Source organism: Jatropha curcas, chromosome 2 (assembly GCF_041381405.1).
Source record: "Jatropha curcas cultivar XTBG-Jc1 chromosome 2, XTBG_Jcur_1.0, whole genome shotgun sequence".
In the NCBI taxonomy this organism is placed as follows: Eukaryota; Viridiplantae; Streptophyta; class Magnoliopsida; order Malpighiales; family Euphorbiaceae; genus Jatropha; species Jatropha curcas.
The window spans coordinates 29,645,079-29,660,972 of record NC_143152.1 but is presented as its reverse complement, the minus strand read 5'-3'; the positions used below and the strand labels follow the sequence as shown (position 1 = coordinate 29,660,972).

General features: G+C 32.7%; 3 protein-coding genes across 4 annotated transcripts; 2 read left to right on the top strand and 1 right to left on the bottom strand.

The window, feature by feature from the left end:
- Positions 1-996: 996 nt before the first annotated feature.
- LOC105632532 (glycine/proline-rich protein) lies at positions 997-3,525 on the top strand. Its single transcript, XM_012214928.4, has 3 exons — positions 997-1,137; positions 2,272-2,594; positions 3,140-3,525. Exons 2-3 carry the CDS (start codon positions 2,294-2,296, stop codon positions 3,358-3,360), a joined length of 522 nt encoding a protein of 173 aa, XP_012070318.1. The 5' UTR covers positions 997-1,137; positions 2,272-2,293; the 3' UTR covers positions 3,361-3,525.
- Positions 3,526-7,663: 4,138 nt separating this feature from the next.
- Positions 7,664-11,610, top strand: ASG1 (nuclear factor 1 A-type protein (DUF1005)). Its single transcript, XM_012214926.4, has 3 exons — positions 7,664-8,215; positions 9,624-10,291; positions 10,689-11,610. The coding sequence occupies exons 2-3, from the start codon at positions 9,684-9,686 to the stop codon at positions 11,365-11,367; spliced, it is 1,287 nt and encodes a 428-aa protein (XP_012070316.1). The 5' UTR covers positions 7,664-8,215; positions 9,624-9,683; the 3' UTR covers positions 11,368-11,610.
- Positions 11,611-12,955: 1,345 nt separating this feature from the next.
- Positions 12,956-15,868, bottom strand: KIS (tubulin folding cofactor A (KIESEL)). 2 transcript variants are annotated; one of them, XM_012214925.4, is made up of 5 exons: positions 15,717-15,868; positions 15,334-15,490; positions 14,488-14,574; positions 13,577-13,677; positions 12,956-13,213 (listed from the first exon to the last, which is right to left on the bottom strand). In XM_012214925.4, the coding sequence occupies exons 2-5, from the start codon at positions 15,484-15,486 to the stop codon at positions 13,183-13,185; spliced, it is 372 nt and encodes a 123-aa protein (XP_012070315.1). In that variant the 5' UTR covers positions 15,487-15,490; positions 15,717-15,868; the 3' UTR covers positions 12,956-13,182. The 2 variants fall into 2 exon arrangements, with proteins under 2 accessions (XP_012070315.1, XP_012070314.1); XM_012214924.4 differs by having other exon boundaries at positions 15,334-15,609; positions 15,717-15,800.
- Positions 15,869-15,894: the final 26 nt, after the last annotated feature.

The following is a 15,894-nucleotide window of genomic DNA, read 5'->3' as shown; positions in this document are numbered from 1 at the left end:
CCTAATAGCATAAAACAATTCATCCACGTAAGGTTGAAAAAAACAAAAAGGAACCCTACACCAAAAGGAGGGGAAAAGAACGCAATAGGAAAAATCTAATTAATCTTGAATATGTTAAGCATGAGTAAAAAAAAATCCCTATATATTCTGAATAATATAATAATGAAGGTATTTGTTCTAGTCCCACTGCAATTTAAAAATTAAAATTATTCTATCTTGAAAAAAAATTTAAAGATGCTCTATCAAATAAAATGTATATATAAAATTTAAAGGAGATTTGGCAGATTGAAAGTCTAAAGGAGATTTGGCTCTCAAGATTTTAATCCATTTTTTTATTAGAATGAAAAATTTATATATATATATATATAAAATTTGAGCACTAAGAGTCCATTAAAATTATTATTTGAAAATATATGATATAAATCATGATGAACTCTACATACTTCAAACAATTATATAGCCTTTTCAAATTAATTTTTTCAATAATATCAAAATTGGGTTATTCTAATTAGGTTCTGAGTCATTAGCTCAACACAAATTTCCTCCATAATCTCGAATTTGAGCAACCCTTCGAAGAGTAGAAAATACAAGTATTCTTTATTCTTTTCTTTTTTTTTTTTCTATTGAAAATAATCCTTTATAAAGTCATATGATCAAATTATAATTTGTACATAATTTTTTAAATTTATTTTATTAATAAAAAATTCACGTAATGCCATTAATTATTTTTCAAATTAATTAAATTATAATTTTTTAAATAAGAATTAAAGTAATCAAAATATAATTATTACTGAAAAAATAAAATTAATATGAGGGAATTAAAATTAATTTATAAAATTTTACATAGCCTTACTCAGATTGGTCTACTGGCCCCACTCGTACAATATTTTCTTCTGCTGCTACGTGTCCATCTCTATCTCTATCTGAAAGCAACTAAAGCAAGAAATCCACCGAGCAGAGACGCGTTTAAGCAACGCGTACGGTCAAATGCGCACACAAACTATAATAAATTCCTCCATTATTTCTTCTCCGCAATATGTTTCCAAAACCAAAATATCTACCCAGAAGAAGAAAAAGTGTTGGCTCTGAGAATAACTCAAGAAAGGCTTAACCTTTATTCTCAAAAACCAATATCTGGTATGCAATCTTTCAATTATGTTGTTGCCCTTTTGTTATTTCTTCATTTTCTTCATGGATTATTTGTTAATTGGTACCTGTGGTTTGATACTGTATATTCAAGATCCATTCTTGCATGCCTTTTCTTTCTTTTTCTTTCTAATGTTCGTTCTTCCCTATTATGATTTGTTTCTTTTTTTTTTAGGGTTGATCCGATGTTTAACATTTTGCCTTAGAAGCTCTTGCCATTTTTATGTTTGATCTTCTCTCCAACAAAAACACGACCATTCACAAGTTACAAATTTAAGGCTTAAACAAATAATTGGTTATATTTTTGTTTAATTGATGCAACGGCTGAGGTTGGCACATGTATAGGAAATCTCGTTTGTGTATTGTTTTCATTCATATTCATCATTCATGCATTAGACGATCTGCTGAACTTTGGCTTATATTCAAATAAAGCATATATTTGTTGAGTTTAACAACTACAGATCTTCACAATTTGCCTTGTTTTGCAACTGAAGCATACCCATGTGGTATGCAAACATAAGAAAACTTGGTTTACTATTTTTACATATTATGTACATGTATTAAGCTTCTTAATCATAATTGCAAAATAGGATAGAGGATATTGTTGTTGCTAAAACCTATAAATTGTAGATATTAGATATATTGCTTCTCATTTCAGTTCTTTAAGGTGTTTCTCTGTCTTATATGTCAGTTTATACTGTGCCATTGCGAGCATCTTTGTGCTTTATTCGGTTTAATAGTAATATATCTGGATTTCTTAATAATACTCTGTAACAATATTAGATTGTACCTATATGAGGATTTGACCCTGGAATTTTTATGACTTTACGGACTAATTTGAATGGTAGCAATAGATAGATAAGAGTTTCACTTATCAGTTAGTTTATGTCTTTCACCTCTAGACCTCACTCCAAGAGACAGGGGATTGTGACCTCATCTATTTTCCTTTTTATAGTCTACATCTTTCTACTAAAGTAGAAACGGTAACAAGGATAAATGTACCTCTTTCAGGCAGTATAGTTTTTATTCTTTTCTTTCCTTCTGCAGGTTTTGCTTGGTGCATTTTATGATACTGCTATTTTGTTCAAGTACTTTTTAACAAACTGTTGTTTTCAATTACTGTAGCATAAATTGAAGTTGAAGAAAGATGGGAGGCGGAAAGGACGAGCATAACCATAATGATAAAGGGTTGTTTTCACATCTTGCTGGATATGCTGCTGGTCACCATTATCCTCCGCAACCACATGGTTATCCTCCGCAACCACATGGTTATCCTCCTCAACCATATCCCCAGCAGGGCTACCCACCACCTCCTGGATATCCTCCTCCTGGTGGATATCCACCGGCAGGTTATCCTCCCCAAGGGGGTTACCCGCCGGCCGGTTATCCTCCTTCAGGTGGTTACGCTCCTGCTGGTTATCCTGGCCCATCAGCCGCGCATCATTCAGGTATCATTAATGTGCTTTTTATATGTTAGTGATATGTTCATGGACTCTAGTGTAATCAGGGTTGAAAGCTACTCATTAGGGGAGTGGGTCAATTACTGCCTTTCTATTAAAAAAATTAAAAATTTGTTTACTTCTACAAGGTTCAAACCTTAGCTTTCGAGTTATTTTTATAGCGTTCCCACCACTTTGCCCCCTCTTAACTTGTATGTTATATAGTTTGCCCCTTTCTATTTAAATTCTAGCTTTTTTTCTTGGTGTAAATGGTCATTCTTCCTGAGGAGAGGACCTTGTGGGCCTATGTTGCATGGAGAGGAAAGGTTGATGACAGAAATCAATCGTCTTAATGTGGAGGGTGGGAAATGTTGACAGTAATTGGAATGATCTTCTACTTTGCCACAAAATTGAGAATTAAAGATGTTGCTTGCATATAAAAAATGTTTTTATTCCTCAAAAACTTGGAATAGCCACGATGCTTTTTAGCCTTATCATATATATGCTAGTATATTCCATGCATAATGCTTTTGGCTGACTAGAAATGATTACAGGGCATGGACCTGGTATGGGAGCTTTGTTAGCTGGGGGGGCAGCCGCTGCAGCTGCTGCTTATGGTGCTCACCAACTGTCACATGGACATGGATATGGGCACGGATTCGGTCATGGATTTGGTCATGGGAAGTTCAAGCATGGAAAATTTAAGCATGGGAAGTTTGGTAAGCACGGGATGTTCGGAAAGCACAAGGGCAAATTCTTCAAAAGATGGAAGTGATTCCTACTCATTTGAATCTCTATTATTATTCACGCACAAGCTTTCTCCAGTAACTGGTTTCATTTATCAAAGATTGTTTTCTGTTTCTCCTAATGAATCTATATCTAGAAGTTACTGTAACTCTAACCGTTTGCATGTATGATATTTGCTGCTTTATTTGGTTTATTGTGTGTGTAATGAATGATGAATGAGTTGGTCTATATTTGAAACAAAGGAACTACAGTTAAAAAAAACCTCAGAGAAAGGAGTTGGTCTTTTCTTTTCTTTTTTTTTTTTTTTTTTGTTCTATCTCTCGAGCTGCCTGATTTTGGAGGGTTCTAATCCCTTCAACTTAAGGGCAATCACATCTTATAAACATTTTTTCTTTGTAGAAATAATGCAATTTATTTAAGAATGAATTGATTTTTTCCATTTTAGTCATTAATTAAATTTATCGTTGTAGCTTCAAATAGCTTGACTGGTCTTGAAAATGTTGGCAATCAATCCACAATGTATTGTAAATCGGTAATCCAAGGTCCACAGGCCACGGCCCACTACAGCAGATGGATATACTACTGTTTTAGAAATGATAGCATAATTATTCCAATGATAAAAAAAAAAAAAAAAAAATTGTGGGCTGTTTACTTTTCTTTATGAACGAGTTTTTATTTGTGTTTCCATGAATAGACTTGTCAGTGAACCAATCAACTAGAAAATGAAAAAATAAATAACATTAAATATAAATTTAAAATAAATTATCATGCTAATAACTTTTTAGATAAAAATAAAAAATAAAAATGGAACTTAATTTAAAATATAAATTAGTTGAATCGATTGTGAGTTAATTTTTTGGCTTAAGCATCAACGCAAATGATTTGAAGATAATTATTTATTTGTCAAATAATAACACATTATTTTCATTCCTTTTCTATCAATTTGGACAACCTTTTTTTCCCCTTTTTTGAGAAAAGTAATGAAAAACTGGTTGTCTTTAGCTTATGCATGTATTCCTTTTATTGTTTGATTCTAAAATAAAAATACATATTATATTATAAAGATGGATTTTTTATTTTCTATTTGAATATTTTGATTTTGTAGTGCTACGTTTTATGTAGACTTAATAATTACAAACGTTTAAAATATATAATTATAAATTATATTATAAACCCATTAAAAAATAAAATTTTTTTTATTCATTGGGAGACTAATAGAATCACTAAATTAATGAACTCTTATGATCGAAACATCTTAAATTTAGCCATGTGTAGGGGCAAGTTTAAAGATGAAACTCTAACCACTGCCTCTTTGTCTCATTTCATTTGAAAATATTAAAGTCCAAACTTTTATGTATTAAGTTTTGTTTTGTTTGTATTATTTTTTGAGAAATATTTATATTTTACACATTAGTAGGTAAGCAAACAAATGCGAATCTCAAGTCCCCAACAAGATGCCATGTGTGTGACAATGAGAGCCAAAAATTGAGTCTATGAACATAGGTGGACTTTGAATTAAGGGATATGGTTCACTCGTCTAGAATTTGAGAGTATGTATCTTTTTTGGACTTAAGTGATTGAAATGATTTCTTTTGGATATTGAATCTATCACTTTTTTAAATTGCATATATGATTATTCAATATTTAAAGAATATGAAAATTATTATTCAAAAAATTATATTAACCACGTATTAATGCTAATTTTTTAAAATTTTATTTTTAAAGTAATTTATATTATTTTTATTTTTAATATTAATTATATTAACCATTACAAATTGATTTTGTGTATTATTTTCTATTTTATTTTTTAATGAAAAGAGACAATCATCAATTAATAAACATACAATATTTTTACAATAAATAATCTCTCAGATATAAAATAATAAAATGAAATTGTAACGGCTTATTTTCCATGAAAAATTTTGTATCATATCTTTTTAATTAATGGAGTTCTCTATGTATAAATACACCATGAGTGACCGCATTTTGAGATTTTAATTTCATGAATAAAGAAATTGAACTTACCAAATTACATTAATAATTTATGGAATTTCACCAAATCCTGCAATCCATTGATCTCTCAAAGTATCAAAAACTACCATAATTTTTTATTTTTTAAAACAATCTATATAAAGACTAAAGAGAAGAAAAAAATTTCATTATGAGCACGAAACAAATGAAAACCAAAAAAAATCCAATAAACCTCTAAAAGGATGTAGTTTATTGGATGTGGCTTCAAATGGGAAAAGAAAATAATTTGTTGAAAATGAGTTAAAACCCTCTAAAAAAAAATAGCTTATCTTAAATATATTAATATTAAAAAAAATAAAGACAATGAAATATTTTTATTTTTAGATAATGAAATTCAATTCAATTTAATTTAATTTTATAAATGAAATTGTTGCTTCTTTTTCCACCTTACAAGGTACAACGATGGGGAATATTCTAAGTTAAATTTTAAAAAAATATTTAAAATAGAAAAAAATTTTTTATTACTATCGTACACGGCATAACGATTTGCTGTACCTGTGTGTATTCAGTCTATTATAGTATCGTTGACTCACTTGACGCTGATATATATTCAAATTCAAATGTTATAATTTAGTCATGGCTAGCTAAATTAGCATCAATTGCCATATTATGTATAATAAAAAATTGTTGTTGATTTTTTCCATTTTTAAAATTATTCCTAAGGTTTTCCCTTTTTATTACAATCTATATTATTAAATTGGTTTCATTTGTTAAAATTAAATTAATTCTCTGATTTTTTTGTTCACCTTCTATGGGAGTAATAAAATATTTTAGGTTTTATGATCTAATTTTTAATACGGAGTAAATTTTTAATAATTTTACATGAATAAGTAGGTTTTATGATATTATTACTGGGGACCGTATAATTCGGTTCGGATTTAGTTACAATTATAACTACTCATCTTCCTCTGTAAATGTATTTAATAGAAATCAAATTCGAAAATTTTTCCACATACGGAAACTGATTTGTCAATTCAACTACAGTTTATAGGCACATTAGCAGTTTACAATTTGTTGACTTGATTTAACTGATAATATAAATATAATCCGTTAATAGTTTTTACTTTTCAGTTTTTGTTGTTATTAGCTATATAAATCGATAAATCTCAGAAAGAAAAATAATAAATTGTGCAATTTTTTCACAAAAAATATTTTGGTAAGCCGCCAGAGTCATTTTCTTGGAGACATTGGATCATGAAAACACATCAATTCAATTGGCTTTTAAGGACTGACATGCTTGTGCATGTGGACACTTTTATTTATTTATTTTCAATTACAGAGTAAGCTTTTTTTTCTTTTCTTTTCTTTTTTTTTTTTTTCATCCCACGCTTAGCACCGTTTTATTTTTCCCCTAAAAGACAACATTCTTTTATTTTTATTTTTTCCCTAAAAAAAAAAAATAGGAAAGTGGATTCTTTTCATCCTTTTGCTTTTTGGCACTGCAATTTCTTTAATGTTATCCTTAAATATTTTAAATTTAATACCAAGCTTTCAACTTAGGATTGTGGAATCTTAAAATTTTTCTAAAACTTTTTATAATTCTTTTTTTTTTTTGTGTCATTTGCGTGTTTTGAGTAAAAAATTTGATAGAACAAGGTTGTTATATGACTAATTAACATAATTAATTATAATTAAAACTTTACTTCATGTTTAACACTTCCCCTCTCTCTCACCTTGTTGCTTAATCATTTTAAAATGCATCTAAAATAAATAATGCATCATAATTTTTATACTTTTTATATAATTAGCATAGTTTTTAAATTCAGCTCGGTTTAATCTAATTATTCAATTTTTTAATTCAATTGGATTCACTTATAAAACTAGCCAAAATATAAGGCGAGTTGGTCAAATTTTGTTTATTGGTGGAAAATCATTAGCAAAATGAAATTTCATTTTGAAATGCTTATTACGAATATCAAATTCATTACATAGGGAATATATGTATTTTATAAAATATATTTATCAAAATTCATTGTGAAAATATATGTATTTTATATTTAAAAGGAATAAAAAAAATCTTTTATTGAGAAAATAAATAGAAAGACAGTTATAGAGGGTGAAGTCAGGCATATGTGTGTCTGAAAGCGATGCCATCTATTTCTATAAACCAACCACCGTTGCCTCCAGCTGTCTTCACTACTTTCTCTCTCCTCCTTGCTTTTCTTTTTTATCTTTTCTATAAATAAAATTTATATTATAATATCCATTTATGAAAAAAAATAGACTTTCTATCATTCGAACTTAAAAATCCAATCTTTTTTTCTTTACTATATTTAATAATGAATTATATTGAAACACATTGTCATCCCCTTTTCTTTCTCCGTCTATTTCGTGACAAGTAATGCTGCAGCATACAAAAACAGTACAAAAAGGAAAAGAAAGTTAACATTTTTCTTTTTTTTTTTCTTTCTTTTGTGCTGCTTGGCCTTTTCTCTTTGGATTGGATAAATATATAGATATATATATACATAAAAGAAATATATATATATCTATATATATTGATTTTATAGAGAAAGAAAGAAAGGAATAGAGTCTATGTGGTCTGTTTCCTCGTGATCTGTGCATAGTCTCCGTGAAATCCCAGATTGCCTTATTGTTTGTTTCATCCCCACTGATTTGTAGTAGCAAGAATAAGTCACATTCTTATTGGGTTTTGTAGAGAGAGAAAGGAAGAAACAAATAGGGGTTATAGAGAGGGAAAGAGAAGAGCTTTGTTACAATTTCCTGTGATTTTGAAAGCGAAGGGGGTTTCTTGGATTATTATCCTTAATGATGTGTTTGTTTTCCTGCTGATTCTGTCTCCATCTGCAGATTCTCAGCTTAATTATAGCTCTTCCAAGCAAGATGTTCAGGTGAGTATCGTTTCTTTCCTTGTTTTTTGCTTATGCAATTATAAATACATGAATAATAAATACTTATTCCTATTTGTATTTTGTGCTTTCTATAGTTTTACTTGATTCTGAAGTTTTCATTTTTATGATTATGTGTAGTGTTTGCATGAGTTTAACTAATTAAGTATGATGGTTTCTTGTGGTATTGTTGGTGAGAAATTAATTAGTCTTCGTTGAGAATATGTTGGTGAGGTTATCCACTTTTTACTCTGATTTATTTCTCAAGTTTTTTGTGGGTTTCATATTTTAAGTTAATTTAACATGATTTTGTTTTCTCCCTTTTTTGTTGGTGGTACAAAGGAAACTGTGAAATCAATACTGTCTGCACTCAATTTAGCCTAACTGGATATGGTTGAGGTTAATTTTCAAATTTTTGAAGATCCACCACCAATTGTCTTATAATTTAAATTTGCGTTGAGTGAGCAGTATGAGAAGCACCTGCTTTAGAACTTCAATTATGCTTAGTTAAGAGTTCATGAAGATACCCTTAAGAATAACAGGCCTGCAGTATTGGATTTCCTGGAACCAACTGAGATTGCTAGTTGGTGTATATAATCCATTTTTGGAGATCTTGAATTCAAAATAGGATTTTTCTGCCGTCACAACTTTCTATGGAACAAGTAAAAAATATCATGGATAACTGACTGTCTATTCTTCATTGAAGTCAGGAAGCTTGTTCTTTTAATCAATTTATGACTGTTACTGAAGAAATTGTTTTCCCCTTAAATAGTGAGAGAGGAAAATGGGAAGAAGGTTATCAAAGAAAATGGAGGCAATATCTTCAGAAATAGGATAGCTTTGATAATTTCTTTGAACATTTTCTCTCTCTTATTGGAAATAAGTTAAAGGTTGAAGGTGGTAATGTATGATCAATAAAGCTATTGTGCTTTCTTGTATCTGGATTCTGGCCGGAGAAGAATTTGTTCAATCTTAAAGAGTTAAGACAGTATGGCCATAACATGAGATTACCTCACATCTAACCAGGAAAAGAAAGTGCAATTGGCGAGAATGGGCTGAGACCAGAATGGACTCGAGAATAAGAAAAACAGAATGGTCTGAAACAAACCACGTAATCAATAAAAGTCTAATTTTCTGTTTCTCTCTTCTTCTCAATCTTCTCCTGTTTCTTTCCTTTTCTCAGATTCCGAACACTCATCTATTCGAATTAGGGTTATATGTCAAACCAGAATAGTTTGAAACCCGGAAAAAGAATGACGTTCCTGTGTATGCTTAATTGTACATAAAGCAAAACATTGCTCTAATTGTGTTGAAGTATTCTCAATAAATGTTAACATCCAATTAGGTTGAGAATGAGATTGCAGCATTTTATTTCTTCTACAAAAATCTAATTGTTGCTTACTTGTGACAGGGTTCTTAAGCTGGCGAAACATAGGGCTTTTCATCTAATGGGGAATAATTTGTGACCAGAATGGATCCTCAGGCTTTTATCAGGTTGTCAATAGGATCCCTTGGGCTGAGGATTCCTGGAACAGCTCTAAATTCTGCAAAATCAGGAATTCACACATTCTCTTCTCCATGCTTATGTGAGATACGGCTTCGAGGTTTCCCTGTGCAAACAACATCAGTACCTTTACTATCCTCATCTGAAGTGACGCCTGATATTCACAGCATCGCCTCAAGCTTTTATCTTGAAGAATCAGATCTGAAAGCATTATTGGAGCCTGGCTGTTTCTATACTCATCATGCTTGTCTTGAGATTGTTGTTTTCACAGGGAGGAAGGGTTCCCATTGTGGTGTTGGCATCAAAAGACAGCAGATAGGAACATTTAAGCTGGAAGTTGGTCCTGAATGGGGCGAAGGGAAGCCAGCAATTCTTTTTAATGGATGGATTCGTATTGGCAAAAAAAAGCAAGAGAGCAGGAAACCAGGAGCTGAGCTACATTTGAGAGTAAAACTGGATCCTGACCCAAGATATGTTTTTCAGTTTGAAGACGTGACCACATCTAGCCCTCAGATAGTTCAGCTTCAGGGCTCCATTAGGCAGCCCATCTTCAGTTGCAAGTTTAGTCGAGACAGGTGTTGTGATTTATGTGGTCCTTTATAAATTACGTATAGTGTTTATCCAGTATGCTTTAAATTTTGTTAGATTTCTTTGATTTCAATTGGCTGTAGCTATATAGATTCAGGGAGCTTAATCTCTATCTGAATTGCTTTGGTTGATACAACTTTCTTTGTGCACACACAATTCAGGCAAAGGCCAAAAAAAAAAAAAAAAAAAGCAGCCATCTGCTATACTCCTTGCGATTTGCATGAAGCTATCTCCTCAGTAAAAGCAGCTTGTCATGCACATTAGTTTAGTATTCTCTTAGTAACAAGTTCATTGGTAGTAGCACTGATGGGATGCTTGTTTCACTTGCCATCTTGAAGTTGTTTGATAATTTTTAATGAAAATTTGATGGTTATGAACTTACAGGGTATCCCAGGTGGATCCATTGAGCAACTATTGGTCAACTGCAGTGGAGGGTATGGACCTGGAAACAGAACGAAGAGAACGAAAGGGATGGAAGGTGAAGATACACGATCTCTCTGGCTCGGCTGTTGCAGCAGCCTTCATAACAACTCCCTTTGTGCCATCAACAGGTTGTGATTGGGTTGCCAAGTCCAACCCAGGAGCTTGGTTGATTGTTCGCCCTGATGTTTGCAGGCCTGAGAGTTGGCAGCCATGGGGAAAGCTTGAGGCATGGCGTGAGCGTGGCATCAGAGATTCCATTTGCTGCAGATTTCACCTTCTGTCAGAAAGCCAAGAGGGGGGTGAGGTTCTCATGTCGGAAATCTTCATGAGTGCTGAAAAGGGTGGGGAGTTTTTCATCGACACTGACAGGCAAATGCGAACAGCAGCAACCCCAATACCAAGTCCACAAAGTAGTGGAGACTTTTCAGGATTGGGTCCAACCGGTGGTTTTGTCATGAGCTGTAGAGTGCAAGGGGAAGGAAAGCATAGCAAGCCATTAGTTCAATTAGCAATGCGACATGTAACGTGTGTGGAGGATGCTGCAATATTTATGGCACTTGCAGCAGCAGTTGATCTTAGTATTGTGGCATGCAGACCATTCCGTAGGAGGCTTAGAAGAGGGTCTCGCCATTCTCTATGAAAAGAAAGAAGAAAATTAGGTTGATAAATTTCATGAAAAAAAATGGCTTGGCTTTACTTTTTAATTGCTGTAACATTAGCATTTGTGTACAGGATTCTCTTTGTTTTTACCCTTCTCTTTCAGAAATTGCTAACTGGGTAAGGTAAGGTGTACGGTGTTAGTACTACAGCTCACACGACACCTATGTTTACCCAGATTTAATTTATAGCCTTCCTGTTTCTGATTATACTAGTTTCATTTATACTTTTGGTGGCTTAATCTTCAGAAACCTTTGCCGCGAATGCATCATGTTCGATGCGAAACTGATGCTGGTCTCAAAGAAAGATTTGGAAAGATGATATCTATTATTGTTTAATCCATGCAGATGACCGTTTAAAAAGCGACCGTAGATATTTTAAAAAAGAAATTTAACAAAACCATTTAACAAATAGGATTGACGTTCAACTTTTTTGTTTGACAAAAAGTCGTTTTGTGAGACTGACTTTTAAAATGATGACCTGCCGTTTCCACACAGACGTCCGCATTTTTTCAGAGCTGAACAGACAAAAAACGCCCGAGACATCAACAATTTGCTATTTGCTTTTTTTCTTTTTTTCTTTTTTTAAGCGTATTTCCTATTTTGATTAAAGAAATAGGAAACCTAATTGCATTAGTTTAGGAGTTATTGGAAAATAAGTTATTAATGTGACTTTTATTATATAATAGATTGAGTCTATCTAAAAATGATCAAGATCAGTCAATAGAATGACCAATGATAGCTAAATAATTGTATAGCATACTTTAAAAGATAATTACCGGGCAACCAATTGCACATCGAATTCCGATCAAGAAAGAAGTTGGTTTCTGTACAAGGTCCGCTCACTGCGGGATAGTCCGCTTACTTTATTATTCGAGAGCGGGGAACTTCCCTTCAATAAGCTTGTTAATACATAGGAAAGCTAGCCAGCGAGAGTTCCGTTCCAGGGCACAAGTATATTTTCCTAAAACTGCGCTAATGTATTGATGAAAAGATCCATTGGTCACCTCGGAAGGACTTGCATCTGCCACCATCACTCGACTTAGAAAGACAAAGATTTGGGCAAAGGAAAGCCCAGTGCCCCACTTCAACTAGATAGACCGATATTGGGAAGCTCTAAAAATAAGATAAAGTCGTAAACTTCGTTAGACTGGATTGTCCCCCATCTCGATAGTTGATAGTTAGCGCTCCGTAAGGGAAGAAGAAGGGTGATTTTACATGAAATTGATGCCCTAATGAGAAGACCTCCAGCTTTAGAAGACTTGGTTACCAAGACGTTTCGCACTTTGCCTTGAATTGCTTTTTCCTTTGGGAGAGCGGGCTCTATAGAGCGCTAGAATTCGTTTTTGGGCGATCTACCAACAGAGAACTCTTTCCAAAACATAAGGTACGATCTTAAATATATAAATACAGTTTTTTTTTTTTTTTTGTTTTTTTTTGAAAAGATATAAATACAGTTTTTGAAATTGAAAACAAGTAACCGTACAAGAGAAACAAAAATTACAAAAATTAAGAAACACGTGTACATATTTGTTTATGTACTATTGATTTACCATTTCATATAAGACATCCTACGTGGAATCACCAGTTGATTGTATTTTTTCTAGAATGTTTGACAAAATGTCATTTGGCTTAGACTGTCAGAACAGTGAATACATAAACCAGTGTGGATAAAGCCACATTCATCTCACTATAAATAAAGAAAATGGCTTATAATACAAATGACAATCCAATCAATATGACTTGCACTATTTCGTGTTAAAGATAAAATTTGATTTAAGATCAACATGGTAGAAGACCTACCTATCATTTCCGCTTTCATTGTGACCGCTAAAAAAAAAAAAAAAAAAAAAAGAAACGAAAATAGAAATTAGAATTTGTTTCTGCACCTCTTACAATTCTGAGGCACTTTTGCCTTTTTCAAATCATGATCAATCATGATCTTCCTAATTTAAGTTTTGTTATAAAAAGCAAAACGCAATTATGAAATTAAACTCAATCTCAAATTAAGCCCAAGCAATAAAAATTGATGCAATAATGGTGAAAGAAAAATTGATGTGACATTCAGCTGGAGGTAATGTTTGCACATAGCAAATTACCAGAACCCATCACAGGCTCACGGCAATGCAAAAGCAAATGATACAAAATACATATCATTGTCAAACTCTTTACAATGAGATTGTTGACACTCACTGAGCATATGTTGCGTGAAATAGTTGCTCAAGCTCTGTTATAGTGTTACGAGCATCCTCAATTTCTGGTCCGTCCTTGTGATCAGACTCCTCCAACTCAGCCTGAAAATTACCGTGATATTATGAGTTTGCAAAAACATACGGATTAAAGAATTACATAGCAAACAAATAAAGTAACAGAAGAAAGCAACATTGCTGCTGCTTTTTTTTTTTTGAATTTTTTGTGACCATAAATGGCTAATCAATTAACAAGAAGAGCTCCATATGCAAAAAGCCACAATATCCAGTCTCGTGTTCTACCCAATGGCATATAACTGTCCAAGGGTAAAAAGAAGGAAAAAAAAAAAAAAAAAAAATCAAAATGGCCAGTCTCAGGTAAGGAGGAGCTAATCCTCCTTGAATCATCTGGGGTTGTATCTCGTTCAGAATGCTACTCAAGTTACAGGAAACTCAATAATCCCTTAGTTCTAAACTAATCTAAGTCCTATAAAAACCATCTTTCTCACCTTGCTGGTGTTAAGACTTGCTACTCTCATCATTTATATGAAAATAACAGAATGGAACCCTTAGAACTGCAGTGATTCAGTGAAGAAATTGGAAGATTTATCTGCTAGCCAAATATTACTTGACCAAGAGTCTGACCAGTTACGTGAGCAGCAATCACACACCCCAGCTACTACCTACAAAGTAGGGTGGCTCACATGCATAAAACTATAATAAAAAATGAAAAGAAATTTCATTTTTCTCATATCTCAAATCAACTCTTGCATTAGAACTCATTGTTCTGTGTTACTAGATGTCATAAACCCTTATGTAGAGTCCAAAATGGCAAAAAAATTTCAGAATTTCCTTGTGTGACAACTCATACGTGTTGAAAATCAACAGAATTACTAGTCATATATGGCATCATACCAAAGTTCCCTTCAGGTCAGCTAATGCAGCTTCAAGGCGTTTGTGACAATCAGGAATCATCATCCTTGACTCAGCCAGCACATTTTCCTGCATCAACCAAGAAAAAGCGGCTAACATTTGAATAGAGATTCACATATTTTAAAATAAAACTGTTCTATCACTTTAATTTTTAATTTATAATAAAAAGAGTACATTAATATACTGGTTAGCAAAGCTGCGGAAATTAATGAATCGCACTTTGAGAAGCACAAATCAAGTCAAAACATTGTTTATGGTTGGAATTCCTGTGACTGTGAGATAACCCAAAATTTGAACTCATATTAGGAGCAGCAAATCTCTGCACAATTGCCTTCCATGTTACATGGTCACTATAGTGTGATGAAATCTTGAGCTCAAGTTCTATGGATAGACAACAGTAAAATTAGGCATGATGTATTTATGTCATCATAACATCATATTTGAAGGACTGAATTATCCAAATAAGTCATCTCTGTCCCCTAGCAGCCTACCCTGTGGTCCTAATTTTTCTAAAATTTCTTCCTGGATGATTCACATATTCATATGTGTGTGCGGCCAATCCAAATGTTCTACACTTCATCCAAGTGTTTTTTTTTCTTCTTTGTAATCTGATTTCCATTTTCACTTTTGTCTTCCCTACACAGTTTCAAAGTTCTTCCATAATATTTTTCAAAATAGCTACGGACGGGAAAGATACAGAGGTTTAGCAACAAAAGAACAGCAGCAAGAGTGAGTTCAAAACACTATTTTTGAACAAGTATAAAAATTCCTAACATAAAATTTCAAAGATAATTATCATGCCTAAGTTGGCTCCCGGATTGGGCATACCTGTTGCTTAAGGTCGTAAGGGTCAGCTCCTTTCTCCTTCATGTCAGCTGTTTTAGCTGCTTCTCTCTCAACCTCTTTCTCATAGGAATGTAACTCCTTCACAATGCGTTTGCAAGTACTAGTCTTGATTTTCAGATTTCTAAGGGTTGCCATTTTCCTAATACACACGTTCAAAAGCATCAAAAACCAAAAAAAGAAAATAGGAAATCCTTTTATTTCGTTTCTTCTTCCAAGCAAAAAGGGTGTAGGGTTTTGGCATCTGAGTTATTTAAGAAACTGAAAATCAAAAAGATCTACATTATGAATTATAAAATTGAATCATCAAATGAAAATTTCAATACCACAAAAACCACAAAAAGATTGAGACAAAAAGAACAAAGTACCTTCCTTTACTTTGATGGTAGAAGAGCTCGAGTCTGAGAGTGCAAAATTACAGTTCGCAGGCTAAGGCAGAGGAAGAGGGAAAGGAATGATACTGTCTATGTCACGTGCAGCACGTGGGGTTAGTGGACTGGGCCTAAGCCCACTTGAGACGTCACTGTTATTTAGCCCGATAAACTT